Source organism: Sebastes fasciatus, chromosome 9 (genome assembly GCF_043250625.1).
Source record: "Sebastes fasciatus isolate fSebFas1 chromosome 9, fSebFas1.pri, whole genome shotgun sequence".
Taxonomy (NCBI): domain Eukaryota; kingdom Metazoa; phylum Chordata; class Actinopteri; order Perciformes; family Sebastidae; genus Sebastes; species Sebastes fasciatus.
In genome coordinates this window covers 9,914,492-9,934,266 of record NC_133803.1, presented here as the reverse complement: position 1 = coordinate 9,934,266, position 19,775 = coordinate 9,914,492, and the positions used below count along the sequence as shown (strand labels likewise).

General features: G+C 40.5%; 2 protein-coding genes across 2 annotated transcripts; both read left to right on the top strand.

Annotated features, from left to right (window-relative positions):
* Positions 1-4,578: 4,578 nt before the first annotated feature.
* slc18a3a (solute carrier family 18 member 3a) lies at positions 4,579-8,590 on the top strand. Its single transcript, XM_074645937.1, has one exon. The coding sequence runs from the start codon at positions 5,044-5,046 to the stop codon at positions 6,619-6,621; it is 1,578 nt and encodes a 525-aa protein (XP_074502038.1). The 5' UTR covers positions 4,579-5,043; the 3' UTR covers positions 6,622-8,590.
* Positions 8,591-8,726: 136 nt separating this feature from the next.
* Positions 8,727-17,970, top strand: chata (choline O-acetyltransferase a). The gene is made up of 15 exons (XM_074645936.1): positions 8,727-9,463; positions 9,786-9,866; positions 10,201-10,392; positions 10,577-10,695; positions 11,679-11,732; positions 11,838-12,018; positions 13,057-13,234; positions 13,718-13,887; positions 14,408-14,508; positions 14,623-14,751; positions 14,837-14,959; positions 15,050-15,191; positions 16,265-16,327; positions 16,422-16,559; positions 17,031-17,970. The coding sequence occupies exons 2-15, from the start codon at positions 9,819-9,821 to the stop codon at positions 17,460-17,462; spliced, it is 2,070 nt and encodes a 689-aa protein (XP_074502037.1). The 5' UTR covers positions 8,727-9,463; positions 9,786-9,818; the 3' UTR covers positions 17,463-17,970.
* The last annotated feature ends 1,805 nt before the right edge of the window (positions 17,971-19,775 follow it).

Sequence of the window (19,775 nt, the reverse complement as noted above, 5' to 3'; positions counted from 1 at the left end):
AGTTTACAGCTGGAATGCAAAACATGTGAACTCTGATAGTCTGATAACTAAGGAATTTTCCTTTAAACACCTGTACAGAGTGCTAAAAGTATTGCCCCATCCTGCTTTCTCTCACACTGCAGCAGGCAACTTGCTGCTAGTTTATGAATGTTTGGCCAATCTATACTTTTCCATCCATTTACAGATTTGAATCTGCTAAAAAAGAACTTCATATTGTAATAATCCTGGTGCACCAGGGTTAGTTTTGTGTGCATTTGGCTGTAGTGTGGTTTAGGTTTTGTATGGCTGTTAGAAATGAATTCTTCGGCAGCTGCACAAGATTACATGGTGATCTTGAATCTCCTGAGCTACTTTCAAACCAGAGCAGAGCACAATCACTGGGAAAACAACAAAAAAAAATGTTGCTCCCCTAACACAGCCAATCCAGTTATGAGGACAGTGCTGACTCCGTCCTTACGACAGCAGTCAAGAGGACGCTGAACTATAAACAGATTGTTTTCCCCGAAAAAAGAGGGGACTTGCAAAACAACTAAACAAAGTTAACTTTGGTTGTTTATCTGTTCCTGTGTCGCTGTGTGTGTGTGTGTGTGTGTGTGTGTGTGTGTGTGTGTGTGTGTGTGTGTGTGTGGGTGTGTGTATATGAGAGAGAGAGAGAGAGAGAGAGAGAGAGAGAGAAGTCGAGCAGAGCAGTCTCTTGGGGTGAACCAGATGCCAACGGCCTTCATGACTCTGCTTAAGCTTTCCAGTTACAGTATGTTCACTGAGGGAAATAAATGTGATTATCAAAGCTGTTCTCTCACTGATGTGACGTAACATTTCCTCTAAAAATAAATCAGAAACATTTTTGAGCCCCGTTTTGCTAACATTCCTAACATTTATTGCCTGGATATAATCTGTCTGTCTACGTCAAACAAAAGCTCCAGGAGGGAAACGAATGGCTGGATTTCTCTGATTCGTTTCAAAGATGCTGAAAATGAACATACCACTATGCAGTTATCTGACAGTCTGACAGATGGATAGATATCATACACCGTTGCACATTGCACTCATAGGAAGGCTTGATTCAGCATCCAAACACTATCAAGAATAACAATAACTTTCCCAGTTTTTCTGATTTCACTGGCTACAACTTATGTCTTCCATTTTCCAAAGAAAGACAACAAGAGTGTGATCTGTCTACATATGTGGAAAGGCAGATACTGTATAGAACAAACTAAAAGAGCTCATAAGGTTTGTATTTCAGAGCATAAAACAGCCTTTAGAACAGGAAATATGGACTATAAAATGGCCAGGCCTTACACGCAGGCCAAACATGACTCACCATCCTCCTTAAGTTTCACTGGCCAGGAAAAAGTAAGTCTCGTCAAAAGCTTTACTTTGAAGCAATTCATATAACTTTGTTTGAATATTGATGAATGACACCGTGGTCTTAATGAACACACTGTTATTCTGTTTCTTTTACCCCACGGAGGATATGACAGCATAACCACGACTTTGTAAGTGGGGGTGTAAACTGGGATTTTAATTTGTTTTGGTCTCAGTCTGCTTTTATAGTGTTGTTTGGATTGTTTTTTTTGTTTTGGAATGTTGTTTTATGCTTTTTTTATCTATAATTGTATTTTGTAGGTATTTATTTCCTGCGTTTTGATGATCAGGGTTGGTTGTTTAGGATGGAAGTAATTAATGCCATTTCCATGTTTTTATGGATGGATACAATGGATCTTTGAACCTTTGTTGTGTTCTTGTATTTCTATTACAGTTACTAGCCCTGGGTCTCTGTCCTCTATTCCTCTACTTGTCCCTTGTGACTCTCTGAGAGTTTGTACATGTATTTCTGTGTCTGTTGTACACCTGTGTTGAATAATCTCATTCTATTGATTGGCTTGCACAGTAGTTTCCAATCTAGTTGTCCTGGGCCCCCATAGGGGTCCCTAAGAATCTGAAGGGTCCCCAGGTGATTAAAGGGAGAAGAAAGAGAAATATATATATTCATGTTAAAAAAAATTGTATTTTTTTTTCCCCCTCATAAAATACTTTAAATCTTTAAGGCTCAAAACCTTTAAAATTAAACAATCTGAGAAAAGAAAATCACTTTTCAGTTGAACTGCTCTCAATTCTTGTCATGAGGGGTCACAAGTAGACGCTGCTTCATTTTAAGAGTCCACAAGCACAAAAAGGTTGGGAACTGCTGGTCTTGCATATACAGTAAATGACTTGCTGTTAAACGCTACTCGTGCTGAGAGGAAGGTCCTCTCATCGAAACACGTCAGCAACTATATTTCAACAAAACATGAAGCTACACAGAGGTTGGCCACCTCTTTCTACTTTGATCGTCTATGTGTCACTGGTTTAAATTTCTTGTATATTGATCTTGCAGTTAAAATGAGTCTTTACTAAGCCTCTAAGTACTCAGCCTGTGACTACATCATCAGGTGTCCTTGTATATTGGCTGATAAACGAAGCCTCTCCACAAGATACAGAGCATTGACAGTATAATGTGGGCATGGCTATACTGTGACAAGCATAAAAAAGGAAAAGTAGTCATCTAACTGTTATTTTGAGAAAAATGTACAGGGATATGAGGACATCTACTGGCTGAATGTGGACACATGACACCTAAAGAGAAAACCAACAGGGAAATCAAGTTTGACTTAATTAAAGCAACACGACTGGAACCTAAGATGTCAACACTCAAATCTCTGGTTATTGAAATTAATGAAAACATAATTTAATTCACAAGTAAGCTGACTCTCTCCACCTTGATTACATTCATAAACTCAATCACTATCAAATCATGTTTTTTGGCAACGAAGGAGCTGATTTTAATTTATATTCAGACGTAGAATACAATATTTAGGGGGACTCTGGTACAGTAGGCTCCTATTAAGGTTTCAAGGGTTCCTTGACCAATTCATTCTTCCTCCACTAGATGTCAACACTGCTCTGTCTCATGTTTCAGATCTAATCATCAATCTGTAGCCGACTGCAAAAGCTGACCATTTAGTGTCATCAGTTTTATTTACTCTGAAAACACACTGTACAGTATAGAAGCAGTTGAAACAACCCATGGAGTGAGATCATTTAAACAGTTTCCAAACCAATTTTCCTGTTTTAAAGATGTAATTCTATTTCCCAATTGATTGAGAGAATAATCTGCAGACTAATCAATAATTAAGGTGATTGTTAGTTGCAACCCTACATATGTATTATAAATATGGTTATTATTATAAATATTTATATTATTTTTTACTTTCTCATATTCTTTATTTTTCTATTAATGTATTTATCTATATTTTTATTATTATTATTATTATTATTATTATTATTATTATTATTTAATTCATCTATTACCATTTTTATTTTTTCCCCTAATTACCTACTAGTACTATCACTATTATTATTGGATGATATACATGTCAAGTGGACTATATTTTGCATGATGAGAAAAATTCTGCTTTCAGTGGGTTCAGTTTTTGTTGGAGACAGACAGACAGCTGCTGAAGCTTCTCTGAACCGGTAGATGGCGACGTCCAGCTGCATTTAAACCCCTCAGTTTACGGAACGAATATGATCTCTCGGAAGTTTATATCTCCAGATTTAACTGCCACGGCAGCGAGTGGCACTTTTGAGAGAAAAAATGAACGGAACACATTTTGTACAAAAAGGTTAAGATAAGATAAGGATGAAATCATGACAGTTGTGCGTAAAGTCCTAAAGTCCGAGAGAGAGAGAGAGAGAGAGAGAGAGAGATAAAGATAAAGATAAAGAGAGATAGAGAGAGAGATAGAGAGAGAGAGAGAGAGAGAGAGAGAGAGAGAGAGAGAGAGAGCGAGCGAGAGAGAGAGAGAGAGAGAGAGAGAGAGAGAGATAAAGATAAAGATAAAGAGAGATAGAGAGAGAGATAGAGAGAAAGAGAGAGAGAGAGAGAGAGAGAGAGAGAGAGAGAGAGAGAGAGAGAGAGAGAGAGAGAGAGATAAAGATAAAGATAAAGAGAGATAGAGAGAGAGACTGATCAGATGTTGGTGCTTTGCTCAGTTAAACTTCAGCAATGTGGCTGCGGAGGTTTGAACCTGAACTCAACTCGACTCCCTGCTGTCCGAGACACACCTTTTAGAAACCAAACGCATTAGAAGGTTGTATTAGAGGGAAAAACGTTGGACGAATTAAAAGACTTCATTTCAATTTCAGCACTCTCTTGTGCGGAGCTGTCCACTGGACTGTGGTGCTGAATCAGTTCTTATCAAGTAACGCAGAAAATCTCTGTGTGTTTTTTCACTCGGTAGCAGTGATGCAAGTTGAATAACTACAGGTTTCCTTATGTTATTGAGACATATCCTACTTTTAGACTCAAATAAATAAATAGCACATACATTTAAAATGAAGGAAGTTGAATATAACACATAAACTGGAGCAAGCATCTTCGGCTCTGTCTTGTACCAACTCACTGGACAAGCAGTGCGCACTCACTCTGGATTTAGTATTTAATTAGCATAAGAGATGTTGTGGAGAGCAGCAGGACTGTGCGTCACAGCCCTCGGCGGAGATAGGACGGGGGAAGGGTGGGAGGGGGGGCACCCTATGGGAGTCAACAAACTGCAGTGTGGATTCCTTCCACGGCCAGTCCACAAAACCAGTCCAGGTTGATGTGAAATGATGACTTAAAAGCTCACAGCGTTACAGGTGACTGGAGACAGCTGGGAGCGCGTGGGAGCCGAAAGGGAGCGCGTGCAGCAGACGGACCTAAAGTGCGCTGATGGAGCCGCCACTGTGAGAGCTGAATGACGGGATATGAGACCATGAAGCAACTAGGGACGACGGGGATAAAACCAGTCCGAGTCACGGGAGTGGAAAAGCGCGTGCAATGACAGACGGCAGCGCGAGGGAAGAGAGAGAAGAAGAGGTAAAGCAGAGGGAAGTTATCTAGCTCATTAGATGATCCAAAACAGATGTGCCAAGCGTGCGTAATTCTATAAAACAAAACCAACTGTGGGGGAAGCCCGATTTTCTTTTTATCAAAAAAGACAAAGACTTGAGCCAGAAAAAATGGAGCAGATCATGGAGCCGGAGGTGACCACCACAGAGGGACAACAAGCCACTAACTTGGCTCAATCTGCCGCCTCCAAACTGTCCCAGATGGGCGAAAGAACTAAACAACTTGGCAATGTAATCAAAGACCCAGATCGGCAGAAACGGATTATCATGTTTATAGTCTGTGTAGCACTTTTGTTAGACAACATGCTTTACATGGTGATTGTGCCAATTATACCCGATTACCTAGAAGGGCTCCAGAAAGCAGCGGATCATGCCCAAGCTATTCTGCCTCACACCAACTCCACCAACAGCACCATGCACAAAGCAGCCAAGGGCAACTTCGACCTCCAGATTGGTGTCCTTTTTGCCTCCAAGGCCATCCTGCAGCTCCTGGTGAACCCGATCAGTGGCACGTTTATAGACAGGGTCGGGTATGACATCCCACTCTTCATCGGTCTCAATGTCATGTTTCTGTCCACGCTCACTTTTGCCTTCGCTGAGAACTACGCGACTCTGTTCCTGGCGCGCAGCATGCAGGGCCTCGGCTCGGCGTTCGCGGACACCGCCGGCATCGCTCTGATCGCGGACAGGTACACGGAGGAGAAGGCGAGGAGCAAAGCCCTGGGTATCGCCTTGGCTTTCATATCTTTTGGGAGTCTTGTGGCACCCCCATTTGGAGGAGTCCTCTATGAGTTCGCAGGAAAGCGTGTGCCCTTTCTGATCCTGGCCTGCATCTGCCTCATCGATGGTGTCTTGTGCCTGCTTGTGCTCAAACCCTTCTCCAACAGAGAGAGAGAAAACATGCCAGTGGGCACCCCCATGTATAAACTCATGATCGACCCTTACATAGCAGTAGTGGCTGGTGCTCTGACAATCTGCAACATCCCTCTCGCCTTCCTTGAACCCACTATAGCCAACTGGATGGAGGAGACCATGCATGCCAGCCAGTGGGAGATAGGCATGACATGGTTCCCAGCCTTTTTCCCTCATGTTTTAGGTGTCTATCTCACTGTCAAATTAGCAGCTAAGTACCCTCATCTGCAGTGGTTTTATGGAGCTATAGGTATGGTGTGCATAGGTGCCAGCTCCTGCACGGTGCCAGCATGCAAAAACTTTGGACAGCTCATGATCCCGCTGTGCGGAATCTGTTTTGGCATCGCCTTCGTGGACACTGCGCTGCTGCCAACACTGGGATTCCTGGTGGATGTGCGTCATGTTTCAGTGTATGGCAGTGTGTACGCCATCGCAGACATCTCTTACTGCGTGGCCTATGCTCTGGGCCCCGTGGCGGCCGGACAGATAGTCCACGACCTGGGCTTTGTTCAGCTAAACTTGGGCATGGGCCTCGCCAATATGCTTTACGCACCGGCGCTGCTGCTGCTGAAGAACGTGACGCAGATGAAGCCTTCTCACTCCGAGAGGAACATGCTGCTGGAGGATGGACCGACAGGACTGTATGACACCATTAAGATGGAGCAGCGAGAGAAGAAGAGAAAGGGCTTGTGCACAACTATCGAGGAGAATGGCATTGAGACATTTGCGCAGCGGTCGTATTCAGAGGAGGAGTCCTCAGGAGGAGAGTACGCGTAAAAAGACATTTAACCAGAGTGTAAGGATGCTCTCCAAATTGCATACTTTTTCTTTTTACTTTCTTTCTACTACATACTGCAGCTGCGTATTGTTGCATGCAGAATGCATAACATTGCGCCTTTAGTACGTACTGTGCGTTCCAATACCCATACTACCATACTATTTAGTATGCCAGAAAAAGATTTAGTATGTCCCAATACATAGTATGTCAAATGCAGTATGCCAACAATACCAGGACATCCTACTACATTCGGTCGCATTTTGCAGTATGCAAGCCAGCATACTTTTCTGGCTATTCTGACCCACAATCCAAGAGGGTCAAAGTTCAAGGTGCAATGTTATGAGGAAATAGTGTGTCCCAATGTCCTAATTATATGCATACTGCATGCAACAGTGTGTACTTTGTAAGGACAGCTGCAGTACGTACTGGAAGTAAAAAGAAAAAGTATGCGATTTGGAACATGCTGCTGGAGGACGGACCGACAGGCCTGTATGATACTATTAAGATGGAGCAACGAGAGAAGAAGAGAAAGGGCTTGTGCACAACTATCGAGGAGAATAGCATTGAGACTTTTGCGCAGTATTTAGAGGAGGAGTCCTCAGGAGGAGGGTACGCGTAAAAAGACATTTAACCAGTGGCGGCTGGTGGAAATGTTTCTAGGTAGGGCTGTGCCACATCCAATCAATTTCAGCAAACATCCCGGTATGATTTAATGCAAAAAAAAAAGTTAAGGTATCAAAAACACATTTTGCAGTTAAATAATTAGCAATTATTTTATTCCAACAGGAAAAGTAAATAATGTTTTTAAAAAACACACAACAGTATACAATGTACTCAGTGGTGGAATGTAACTACGTACTTAAATAAAATTTTGAGGTACTTCTACTTTACTTGAGTATTTCCATGTTCTGCTACTTTCTACTCAACTACATCTCAGAGGGAAATATTAGACTTTTTACTCCCACTACATTTATCTGACAATTTTAGTTACTTTACAGATTCAGATTATTAGGAGTCCTCAGGAGGAGAGTACGCGTAAAAAAGACATTTAACTAGAGTGTAAAACTATTGTAAGGCAGGCTTCTCGCTTCCCTTACCTATAAACTTACTTGTTACTTAATTAAACTACTGTAGGGCTGCTGTGGGTAAAGCAAGAGCTTCGTCTGTGCAACAGGATCCACTTTAATGTCTCAACTCCAGCCTAGAGGACAATTGAACACCGAATAACCAAAAGGTGGCACATCACTTCTTACTTCATATCACTCCGCCAAAATTAATCATCACTCACCTTACAAGCATGTAAGGTGCGCATATTATATAGTTCCAGATCTAACTTAACGAGCAGAATACCAAATGTATACTGTATAAAATTAATTTTTACAAAAATAAATCTAATCTTACCATATCAAAGTGCCAATGTAGAGTTAGTGTGCATCCAGTCCGATCCAATCAATTGCATAATTAGGATTGTGTAACGACATCAATTATTTACTGCTCCTCATGGTGACAATTCCATTCAATTGTCAAATCAAGTAGCTTAAAGCTTTGTTGCAGTAGAAAGGCGCTTTTCTGGCGTTTTGTTCATCTTAAAAGTGAGAGTAATGTGAAACGATTTGTTGAGATAAATGTCTATTCATTAATTATCACTGTATCAGAAACTGACTCATATTCAGGGATTATGTGTAAATGTATTTTAACAAAAAAAAAGAACAGTTGTAATGTATGCGTCCTTTCAGTGTAATCTGTGTTCATTTTTTGCCAGAGTTGTGCTGCTAAACTCAATATGCAATACTGTGCGTCACACGACGGTTTTTAGAAAGAAATGAACTGAAATCTGCGTGTTGTTGTCTGATTATTATTTTGTTTATTTTGGATGATGTACTTCTGGAATGCATAGCCTCTTTGTGTGAATCTGCGACTGTACATACATGTATATTCATGTACATAATTAAATCAATATTATGTGAATGATACTGTTCATGGAAATTATTTATTTTCTTAATTACAATTATTATTATTTGTGGTGGTATATGACACATTTATTGTCCTCTACAGGTGAGGGAATCCACAGAAACAAAATGATCACTATGAAGTGACTTAAATTATGGTAATATTTATAAAGCGTATGTTTTTCACTTTGGATTTTTGCCTTTGAACATGCATTAATGCACAATCGAATATAAACTTATTAAGGCCTATACGGGTAGTTGTGTTATGCTTATTAGTTATACAATAATCCATTATAGAAAAGAGAAACTTCTGTGAATTAAAAAAAAACATGTTTGGACCAAATTATAATAATAATTTAAAGTAGGATCCTGAGGTTGATATTGTGCGTAAAATCAAAAACACCTAGGCTCATTCAAAATGCAAAACCTTTGCATATAATATTGAATTCACAACGCAAATGAAATCAGTCATTTGCAGGGAGGTGAGAGCAATGTATGCGCCCAAACTCGACTGAAAGTGTTGAAAATTCATAAAAAGCCAGCAGGAGGAAATCCAAAATGTAAACGCATCTGAATTGTTCTTCGTGTTGATCATCTGAGGCGCTCAGTCGGTGTCTGAATACGGTGGGCTGAAGATGTGAAGTGTCAAATAAACTTCTCGACGAATGGAAGGAGTTCTGGGAGGAGCCTGGCAGCCAGGAGACTGAGGTACCCTCTCAGCATCTCTCCTGAGCACAGCCAGGGAGTTGCGCTCTTGCCATGCTGGAGATGGAAAGATGCTCAAAATGATAAAAGGAAATTCTGCCAAAAAATGGATTCAAGTCTAGATGGATAAACTGAAACTCTTTGCTTGACCCCCAGGACGAGTGGGATTGTTTTATATTTCTTTCTGGTAAGTAAAACATTTCATTTTTATGTGATGGTTTATTTCAGTTTGGTAAATGTATTATTGGTATTTATGAGCGCTTGTTAACATTAAATGCGCATGTTTGCGAAACAATTTCGAAAAAGATGTGAACATCTTCCAAAGTGTATTTTTTTAGTCATGACAGTGATAGATTTTATTTATTGAGCAGCATTGTACATTTATCTTAAATATTTCCACAGTAGTGCAACGTTTAAATAGGACTGCTCTTAGTTAGACCGACATAGTGGCTGATCTTGATGCTGATATTTACTGATATTATATATACTGATGTTATTTGTGGACACAGAGTCTCAAAGGCTGAACCTTCTACACCGCCGACATGCCAGTTCTGGACCAAGAGCCCTCCCAAGATTTAGGGGGCAGAGAGGTAAATATAAATTTGACTTTTAGTCTGTTTCATTGGAAATACTGTTTTACAATCAATTAAGGATGATGTGATATTTTATGAGAATAAATTAATATGCTTTGATATTTTAATTAAATATGATCTTATGCCCAGTCAAGTGAATAATTTACAATCTGGGCAAGCAGTTGTTCTTAACCTGTACAACGAAAAACTGAATTATTATTTATTTAAAGTATTCTCTTAATAAATTGATATAATGCATGTTGCAGTTGGTGAGTCAGAAGTTTTACATGTTGATCTATTATCACAAATTTAGGTGAAAAAAAATGACTTTTTCATGCCCCACACTGCTCAGGGTGTTCCCAAGCTGCCGCTCCCCGCCCTGAAAGACACACTGGACATGTACCTGAGGTGCATGGAGCACCTGCTCACAGGGGAACAGTTCAACAAGACCCAACATGTGGTGAAGCAGTTTGGAGCCCCTGGAGGAGTGGGGGAGCTACTACAGAGCAAACTGGTGGAGAGGAGGGAGAGCAAGGCAAACTGGGTAAATAAAATTATCTGGTCAACAATGATGTGTGCCGGTTATTTCAAATCCCAAAAACAAATCGTTTTTCATCTAGTGACACTAAGAATTATGATGAAACGTATTTGTTCTCCTTTATTCACTATTAAATCACTATTACTTTCAAACAGTGCCTTTAATGGGATCCCTCTATGTCCGACTGTAGGTGTATGACTACTGGCTGAATGACATGTACCTGACCAACAGAATGGCTCTGCCCGTCAACTCCAGTCCAGTGATGGTCTTCCCTCAGCAGCACTTCAAGGCTCCCATGGACTCTTTAAGGCATGAGACACTGCACAACGGAGACAAATGAGTCATGAGAGACACCTCACAGGAAAGGATGGAGAAGTACATTGTCACCCAGTAGTGTCCCTTGTTAGCAATTGTGGTGGCAGTTTCTGTTAAAACAAGACACAAACTGTGGTCACAACCTGTCTTTCAAGTAAATTTAATAGAAGCACCTGCAGATGGACTCACGAGCACAGCTACAGAGTGAACTGAGGCAAGCAAGCCCTGAGTACAAAGAGTATAGAGTATTTATACAGTTAAATCATAACACGAAGATAAGTGCAAGGAATACAAAAAGAGGAACAATAGAAAGTGTATGATTGCGTCAGCACACAGCAGACAACAGAGCATCACAAGTCATAACAAGTATCTCAGCAATCTGTTGTTTATGGCGACAGTGCCACTAAAATGTCAGGTCACTGTCTTATGGTGACGAAGCTGAACATGTGAAGCCCTGAGATAATCTAAAGATACACTTTCTTACAGCAGATATGAAAATTGCCATTACACAATCCTCTACAACACATACTGTAAACAAACAAGCTGGAATTGTATTGTAAAATCAAAAAGTTACCAATTTTGGATTATTAAGACACGAAGAACTGAGAAATGACAGTGAACTGTATAAACTACTCAGAGACCGGCTTTGATTGATTATAGCAAAGTGAACACTTCCTTGCTACACATTGACAGATAGGGTCATTACCCAGAACACCTTGAGGGCTGAGAGGCCAGGCAAGGCTACTGGTGGGAAGGTTAACAGACAATGAAGGTTGTGGTTTGGTTAACATGGTATTGATCTGGGACTGGCTCCTTAACCAGATGATTTACATACAGCATTCATAATGTTAAGTGTAATACAGCTACACATGAACAAGGCAAAATGCAGGGAATTGTTAGCACAAGTACAGAGAGTGACCAGGTACAACATGTGTGTGTTTTGGGAAGTTTTACAATGTAAAGTTTTTCTTTTCTAGGTTTGCTGCACACTTAATTTCTGGAGTTTTGGAGTACAAGACTCTTCTTGATTCGTAAGTTAATGTACAATGAGAGCACAACAGAGTCATTTTCAACCTTCTGGTTCATATGTGTAACTAAAAGGCCTGACAAAGTAATGTATATGTGTGTGTATGTAGACGTTCCCTGCCTGTGGACTACGCCCGGGGCCAGCTGGCTGGAACCCCTCTGTGTATGGAGCAGTACTATCGCCTCTTCACTTCCTACCGCCTACCAGGGCCTGAGAGGGACACGCTGGTGGCCCAGGAGAGTAGCGTGATGCCAGAACCTGAACACATCATTGTGGCTTGTAAAAACCAGGTCAGACACAGTCAAAGACTATTTTAACAAAGTTCCAATCACTAGCTTTTTCAGGGGGCTTTCAACCACATCACATGTTCATCATAGGAGGATGGAGTTTGCCTAGCTATCATTGAGATTGACCAGTTCGCATCTGAACTCAGCACTTTCCAAACCTCTCATCTGTTTTGGCTTTTAAGTTAAGCATGATAATTCATTCTGAACTTTGGAAATAGTGGTTTGACAAAACGATTTAACTCAAGGTCCAATTACTTGCTTTTTCCAGAGATTTAAACCATATGACACGTTGTCTTCATCAGAATGTCAAGAATCGACTTCCACGCTTAACGTATGAATCAAAACAGATGAGAAGTCCCAAAATGGCCATGGAGCATTTCAGAACAGATCACCTAAGGAGAGACAGAGATCAATGTTTACAGTTTAGAGTGAGAATTAGACTATACATCGTGTCCCTGTCACAGCAGAACATATGGATCATCACTCTCTTGTATCCGATGGTACCGTAAACAGGCTCTGTGGGCACTATGCTAACTTATCTCCCAATGAGTGATGAACAGTCACAGCCCAATGACAAGTGCTCTCTGTTAAGTTAATTATCTAGAACATGTGTGACATTTGCACATCAGCCAGCAGCCTTCAGCATTACCACTATGTTGTTACTCCACAGAGGTTCTGTCAGTTCTATCAGAAGAATCAAAAGGTGCTCAAATAAGTAAAAGAATTAAAGATGCTCACTTGATACCACCATAATGTCCTTCGATAAGACCAGTAATGGACCAGTATCGTCACTCAACACCAGAGCTCCATAAAAATCTGATCTTACTAATGAGCCACTCACTTTGTGTTTCAAATCTCAGCAATTACTTTTAGTGAGTATAATGTTATCATAACTGAGAAATGATGGTCCAAACTACACAAATTGAGACTGAAGTTGTAATAAAACTAAATGATCCTTTAAGTCTCTGCTGCCCTTCACCGTGCACATCCTACCAGATATCAGATATCTTAAAGTGTCCAATCTGAACCTCTGTCCACCAGTTCTTTGTGATGGATGTGGTGATCAACTTCCGCCGACTGAATGAAAGAGACCTGCTGACTCAGCTGGAGAAGATCGCCAGGATGGCTGACAGCAAAGAAGAGCGGGTCCCACCTATTGGTCTCCTCACTTCAGACGGACGGACAGAGTGGGCCAAGTCTCGCAGCGTGCTAATGAGAGGTAAGAGACTATTTTAAAGGGGACCTATTATGCAAATTTTCGCTGTTTGAGCTCTTGCCTCCCCCCTCCCGAAAAGCTCAGTCTGCTCTGATTGGTCAACCAAACCAAGTTCTTTGGACTCCAATCCAGCTCCACTCTAAGTAGCTTTATTTGAGGGTGCTAAACTAGGTGCTAGGCGGGTATTATGCAAATGTGTTACTTGATGACATCACCATGTTACAGAAGAAAAGGCAGGACTTCAAGCAAGGCGTTTCAGGCAGTTCAGGAGCAGTGTTTCTGTGGGGCAGAGTAACTCCTTAAGATGTGGACTTTGGGCTTTGTAACTTTGCAGACCTTTTACATGCACAAAAAACTATATAACACTAAAGGAAATGGAAAAAGCACAAAAGCATAATAGGTCCTCTTTAAGTCAGATGGATCTCAGTGTTTCCAATTCCATTTGCCCCACCAAATTTACTTTTCTTTTTCCGTATCATGCTCTAGAGTCTACAAACAGGGACTCTCTGGACATGATCGAGCGTTGTCTGTGTCTGGTCTGTCTGGATGACGCCAGTGGGCCGGAGCAAGGTGACACCACACGAACCATGTTGATGCTGCACGGCGGAGGAGTGGCCAAGAATGGGGGCAACCGCTGGTACGATAAGCCCATGCAGGTTAGTGAGCACAGTTCTTAGAGAACTTGTTAAACAGTTGAGGAAAAGAAGAAAGAATGAAGTGAGGATGACGGGAATAAAGATGAATGAGGGATGCTATATCTCCTTAATTACTGAGAAAAATGTCATAAATCCATGTTCCTCTCTCACAGTGCCAGTGGATGTAATTAGCCAATCCCATGCCAAATTAAGAATTTACATTTAAAGAAATTCTGACAGGGTTGATGTCCCCATTGGATTACAAGCCTGATGTCATTAGCATGAACTTTGATGGAGATGTTTTGATGAAGAATTCAGATCACTTGAATGAATTGGAGGCTTCCTCTCTAAATTATTTCTTCACTGCAGGGCATAACATGTGGATGAAATGTATACGAAGGAACACGTAGTTGAAGTACATAGCAGAATGCATAATGCGGTGATGAAACTGCAACTGCAAATGAATTGAATCTTAGATAATCTAGCATTGCAGTTTTGTTCAACTCAAGAAAACCCACTGACAATAGCATGACTGTGTCAGTTTGTCGTAGGAGCTGACGGCTGCTGTGGAGTCGTGTGTGAACACTCACCATTTGAGGGGATTGTCCTCGTGCAGTGCACAGAGTATCTACTGAAATACATGTAAGAAATGAAATGCAAAATGTGTGTACTTTTTGGCATATGCTTAGAAAATCCAAATAAGACTTTCCTAAAAACAAACATGCCAAATGATGTAACATTCCCATGTTACGTCAGGGTTGGCAGCCCATCAAAGCTGGTCAGGGCTGCAAGTGTGAGCGAGCTGCCTGCGCCACGCAGGCTCCGCTGGAAATGCACTCCAGAGATCCACAAGCTCCTCGCCTCTTCTGCTGACAAACTACAGAGGTGTGGGTTTATACTCTGGTTCCTGCACAATCAAACACGAATAAATGCTTTCAGCTCATAGCAAGATTCATCCTTATTTGCTCAGACAGGTGAAAAATCTGGACATGAATGTCCACAAATTCTACGACTACGGGAAAGAGTTCATCAAGAAGCAGAAAATGAGTCCCGACGCCTACATCCAGGTTGCTCTCCAGTTGGCCTACTACCGGTAAGACAGAGATGATTATAACAGGACTGATTAATATACAATAACCCGGGGCTCCAAGCTATAAGGCTTTCTCTTTGTGCATTACTCTAGATGTCACGGCAGGCCGGTGTCGACCTATGAGAGTGCTTCTATACGGCGTTTTCAGGAGGGCAGAGTGGACAACATCCGCTCAGCCACACCAGAAGCCCTAGCTTTTGTCAAAGCAATGACTGATGGGAAACTGAGCACAAGCGTAAGACGTTACAGTCATACTGTCCAATTTAAACAAATGCTGCTGCTTTTCTTTGCTTTTTAGAATTTCATTCGATGTTTTACTTCAGTCTGTGTTGATGTAATAATAATAATCTGAATTTGTATAGTGCCTCTCTAGGACTCAAAGTTGCTTTACACTAAACAGCGGTGGTGGGACAAGTAACTGACAAGACACACAGGGATGAATGGGGGGGCTAAGAGAAAGCAGTGGAGAAGAGATGGGTCTTGAGGCAGGACGATTGGAAGAGACTCAAGAGTCTATAATGTTTTGGGGGAGCAAGTTCCAAAGCCTGGGAGCTGCCCTGGAGAAGGCTCTGTCCACGAAGCTGTGCAGGTTGGACTTGGGGGTTGAGAGAAGGAAGGCTGAGGTGGATCTGAGAGGCCGAGATGGTTGGTAGGCGGTAGAGGAGGTCTGTGAGGTATGGTGGGCTAGTTGGTGAAGGGCTTTGCAGGTGAGGACCAGGATTTTGTAGTTGATCCGGTGGGAGGCAGGAAGCCCTTTGAGGTCTTTTACGACTGGGGTGACGTGATGCCAAGATTTGGTGTGGGTAAGAAGTCTGGTGGATGCATTCTGGACCAGTTGGAGTCTATTGATGGAGCTAGCACTGATGTCGTAGAGGAGTGAGTTGCAGTAATCAAGACGGGAGGAAATGAAGGTGTGGATAAATGTTTCAGCAGAAGGGCGTGCCAGAGAGGGCTGGATCTTAGCAATATAGCGAAGGTGATAGGAGATTTTGACAATTTGGCGGATATTGGGGGGGTCAAAGGAGAGGGTGGGGTCGAGGATCACGCCGAGGCTGCGTGCCTGGGAGGAAGGGGAGACAGTGGTGCCATCATGGTGAGTATGGTGTGTTTGATTTTGCTGAGGGTGGACTTGGAGATGATGGGGAGGAGTTCAGTTTTGTCACTGTTCAGTTTGAGAATATTTTGTCGCATCCAGACTTTTATTGCAGACAGGTTGGAGCCAATGTACTCCACCATGATAACTATGCTTACTGTGAATAAAGGGATTTAATAGTCTAGTAATTGATTCGCAGTTGTTTTCGTCTCCAGGATACAGAGAAGATGGAGATGTTACGAGGTGCCATAACCGCGCAGACAAAGTATACGATTCTGGTGACTATTCTCTAACCTCATCCAGATTTCTACTACAACGTTGACTTTGCTTGCCAAACAAAACACAATAACATATATTCATTCTCCTTCTCAGGCTATTACAGGGATGGCAATAGACAATCACTTACTAGGACTTCGTGGAATTGCACATGAACTGAAGATGGAGATGCCAGATTTATTCAAAGACGAAGCCCATCTCATCAGTAATCAGTTCATTCTCTCTACAAGTCAGGTATTGTCGTCTGATTTTAAAACAGTAAACTGAAGCTATATTTAATCAAAAATGTATTAAAGGGGCACTCCACCAATTTTAAAAACCAATTTTGAAAACAGTTTGTATAATGTCCTCTGTGGCTCTGCAAGTCTGATAATATAACTTTAGTGTCAGCAGGGTTTTTTTCAGGGCTTGTGCTCAAGACATACAATTTTTAACAGAAAGCTTGAGCTACAAACTGGAGGAGTGTTAGTGTATAGTGTTTCTGTACAGTAGAAACAAGGCAGGGGACACTAGATAGATGTTTTTAATAAAATGCCACTTGGTTATTTTAGTCAAAACTGCAATTTAGGTTTTACTGGAAGACATCAACTTCTACAACACACCAATCTCAATAGTCTTATCTCAGCCTTTCCACCTACAGCAGTATTTGAACACACTAGTAAAACTGTCAGTAGTTCAGTACTGAAGGATTCACTCTCCCCTCAGGTTCCTACTACTGTTGAGATGTTCTGCAGCTACGGACCCGTGGTTCCAAACGGATATGGAGCGTGTTACAACCCTCAGTCAGACCACATTATCTTCTCCGTGTCCAGTTTCCGCGAGAGCCCGCAGACATGCTCAGCAGAATTTGTCAAGTGTCTGGTGCAGGGACTCATGGACATGAGGGAGCTGTGCAATAAATGCAACTCCAGCTCCAATCCAATGCAGCAAAGACAGGGTCAGACGCTGGAGACGCACACGCAAACAGACACAAACTGGCAAAGCAAAACACCGCAGAGACCACCTGACCTGACCAAGAATCAGCAAACACTGCCACAGGTTCTGCTGAATACACCAAACCAGACTAAAGTGGAGGCTCAAACCCAGACTTCATCACAGGGAGGGGCGCAAGCTTTGAAGAACGGAAGTAAATCATAAGAAACTATCAGAGCCAGTGAAAATAGTGGTGGTGTGATTTTAAAAGTGTTTTTGTGCTGCCACAATGCATTCCTCTCGAATAAATCACAACATATACATTAACTGTGAAACAAAATGTTACGTAAAGCTGTATGTTGTATACTGTACTGTAATACTGTTACTTCTTCTTAGAGAATATTAGAAGTTATTATAAAGGGATGCAGTAATTCAAATGTCTGTCATAATGTAAACAAAACAAAAAAAATCAAGCCAAATTTGAGCTGTTGATTGTTGTTTTGCACTAAATTGAGATGAATCAGCCAAAGAAAAGAGTAAATTTATTGTTTGGTGTCGAGCAAAAGTAGTCTGTGAGTTATGATAAATGGCTGATTGTCTCTCTTTGTCAACTTGCAAATCGCATGCTGCTAACTAATGATTTATGAAGATTAAGGTACATTGTAAAACTAGAATCTTCTATGCAATTTCTATTTGTGTTGTCTTCATAAATGGTGTTTTATCGTACCAACAATACATGTGGTATTACTTACATGTCAGTATACTTTTATAAAATCATAAATGTTTAGTTCGTACTGTATTCCATATACTGGAAAAAAGCAACTGACTTTAAAGGGATACTGTTTAGCTTATCAAAGAATGTTAAGTGTGATCAAAAATGTGTATTTGTAAATTTATGAGCAGAATATATCAATTAAGTTATTTATTTTTGTATGATATAACTTAATGTTACAAAGTGTAAATGTAAGTTTGAAAATATGAAACTTGCTAACCAGAGGTGATCACTGTGTTTATGAAGTATTGTATTTATGAAGTGCTGTTGAAGATTAAAAGAAAGAAACCAAAATCTAATGAAGGCCTGGGTTCATGTTGATGTTTACAGAGTAGATGCAGATCAATACAATGTTTGAGTTTGAAATAATCTAGCCTGAGTGTGTTTCATAAAAAATGTGTCACCTTACAGACTATCCACTTATCCACCACATTCATGGTTGCTAAGGCAACTGAGCATGTCAGTAACGGTTCTGAATTTATGGACCAGTTGCATCAAAGAACATATATCGCCAAGAAGTGAAAGTCAATAGTTCATTCCATTGCAACGTCAGTGCCCAGCAGCAGAGCCACGCTTCCACCATTTTGGACTGAAAGCGTCAACCGGAAACCAGTAAAAAAAAGTGCTGTACAAAAGTAAAACAAAATTATTTCTATTCTATTGTCATAGTTTACCAAAATGGCATGTGTTGAACAATAAAATATCATAAATATAATAAGCATTTTCAGTCCATCACGGCAACAGTGGCTGTTGTTAAAAAAGCACCAGAGTTTAGTCTCTTTACATCTATACTTTTTGGTTATGGAATCAGGATGTCCATTTGATTTTAAAAACTTACTTTACATAATTCATTCTTAGCAAGTTTTCACAATTATGACCTCTAAAAGTTGTGGCCAGTTTTTCCTGGCCAAAGCGGGCTTGGTGGATCTTGTTGGGTCTCTAAACTATGGTGTACGGTCTAAGACCTGCTCTATATATAAAGTGTCTCGAGATAACTTCTGTTATGATTTGATGCTATATAAAAATAAATTGAATTGAATTGAATTAAAATTATTTATTTTTATTTTGACAATGCACATTGATCAACATCACTGCAAATGTGCCAGTATTAGCCAAAAAGCTAATTTCAACCCTTGTATTGTGACAAATTATGAGAAATTCTTTTAAATATAATTATTAATATGACATAGTAAGTCATATTATATAGTATCTTATTTGTGATATGGGGTGATATATGGCTCTAAGTCAATTTCATAATAAAAATATTGTAGTACAAAAAAGTACAAACAGAATCTTAAAACTTACAGTATATTGACTTATTATAATATTGATCAGATATGTGTGTTTATATATAAATATATGTTCTTGCCTTCTTCTTTACCATCATTGTTTAGCAACTTCTTTAAATCTAATTCTCAAATTCATTCACATAATAGAAGACAGGTTAATCATCTTCACCTCATTGTTCTCCACTATGTGGTTAGGGTTTTTCAGCACATTTTGTGTACTTCTTGTTGTTGTTTAACTTTTGTTGTATTTTAAAAACTATGTTAGTTTAAATCTTTCTTCCTTTTTGTTAAGGTTGTTTTCCTCCTGGGGTTATGGGGGAGGTCGTTTGTATAAGCCTGTAGCTTCTTGACCTCTCCTGACACATTTCTTGTTTGTTTTCATTGACTGGATTTTGTGCAGTTTTATATATGTGCAAATAAATAAATTGATATTTGACTCATTATAATGAGTACTCAGAAATGCAATTTGGTGTTCTA

What these genes read in the sequence shown, in the direction of transcription:
- chata (XM_074645936.1), top strand. Translation starts at nt 9,819, where the DNA reads ATGCCAGTTCTGGACCAAGAGCCCTCCCAAGATTTAGGGGGCAGAGAG. An exon ending in AAGATTTAGGGGGCAGAGAG is followed by an intron (nt 9,867 to 10,200) that starts GTAAATATAAAT and finishes CACACTGCTCAG; the next exon opens with GGTGTTCCCAAGCTGCCGCT. An exon ending in TTGTGGCTTGTAAAAACCAG is followed by an intron (nt 12,019 to 13,056) that starts GTCAGACACAGT and finishes TCTGTCCACCAG; the next exon opens with TTCTTTGTGATGGATGTGGT.
- slc18a3a (XM_074645937.1), top strand. Translation starts at nt 5,044, where the DNA reads ATGGAGCAGATCATGGAGCCGGAGGTGACCACCACAGAGGGACAACAA.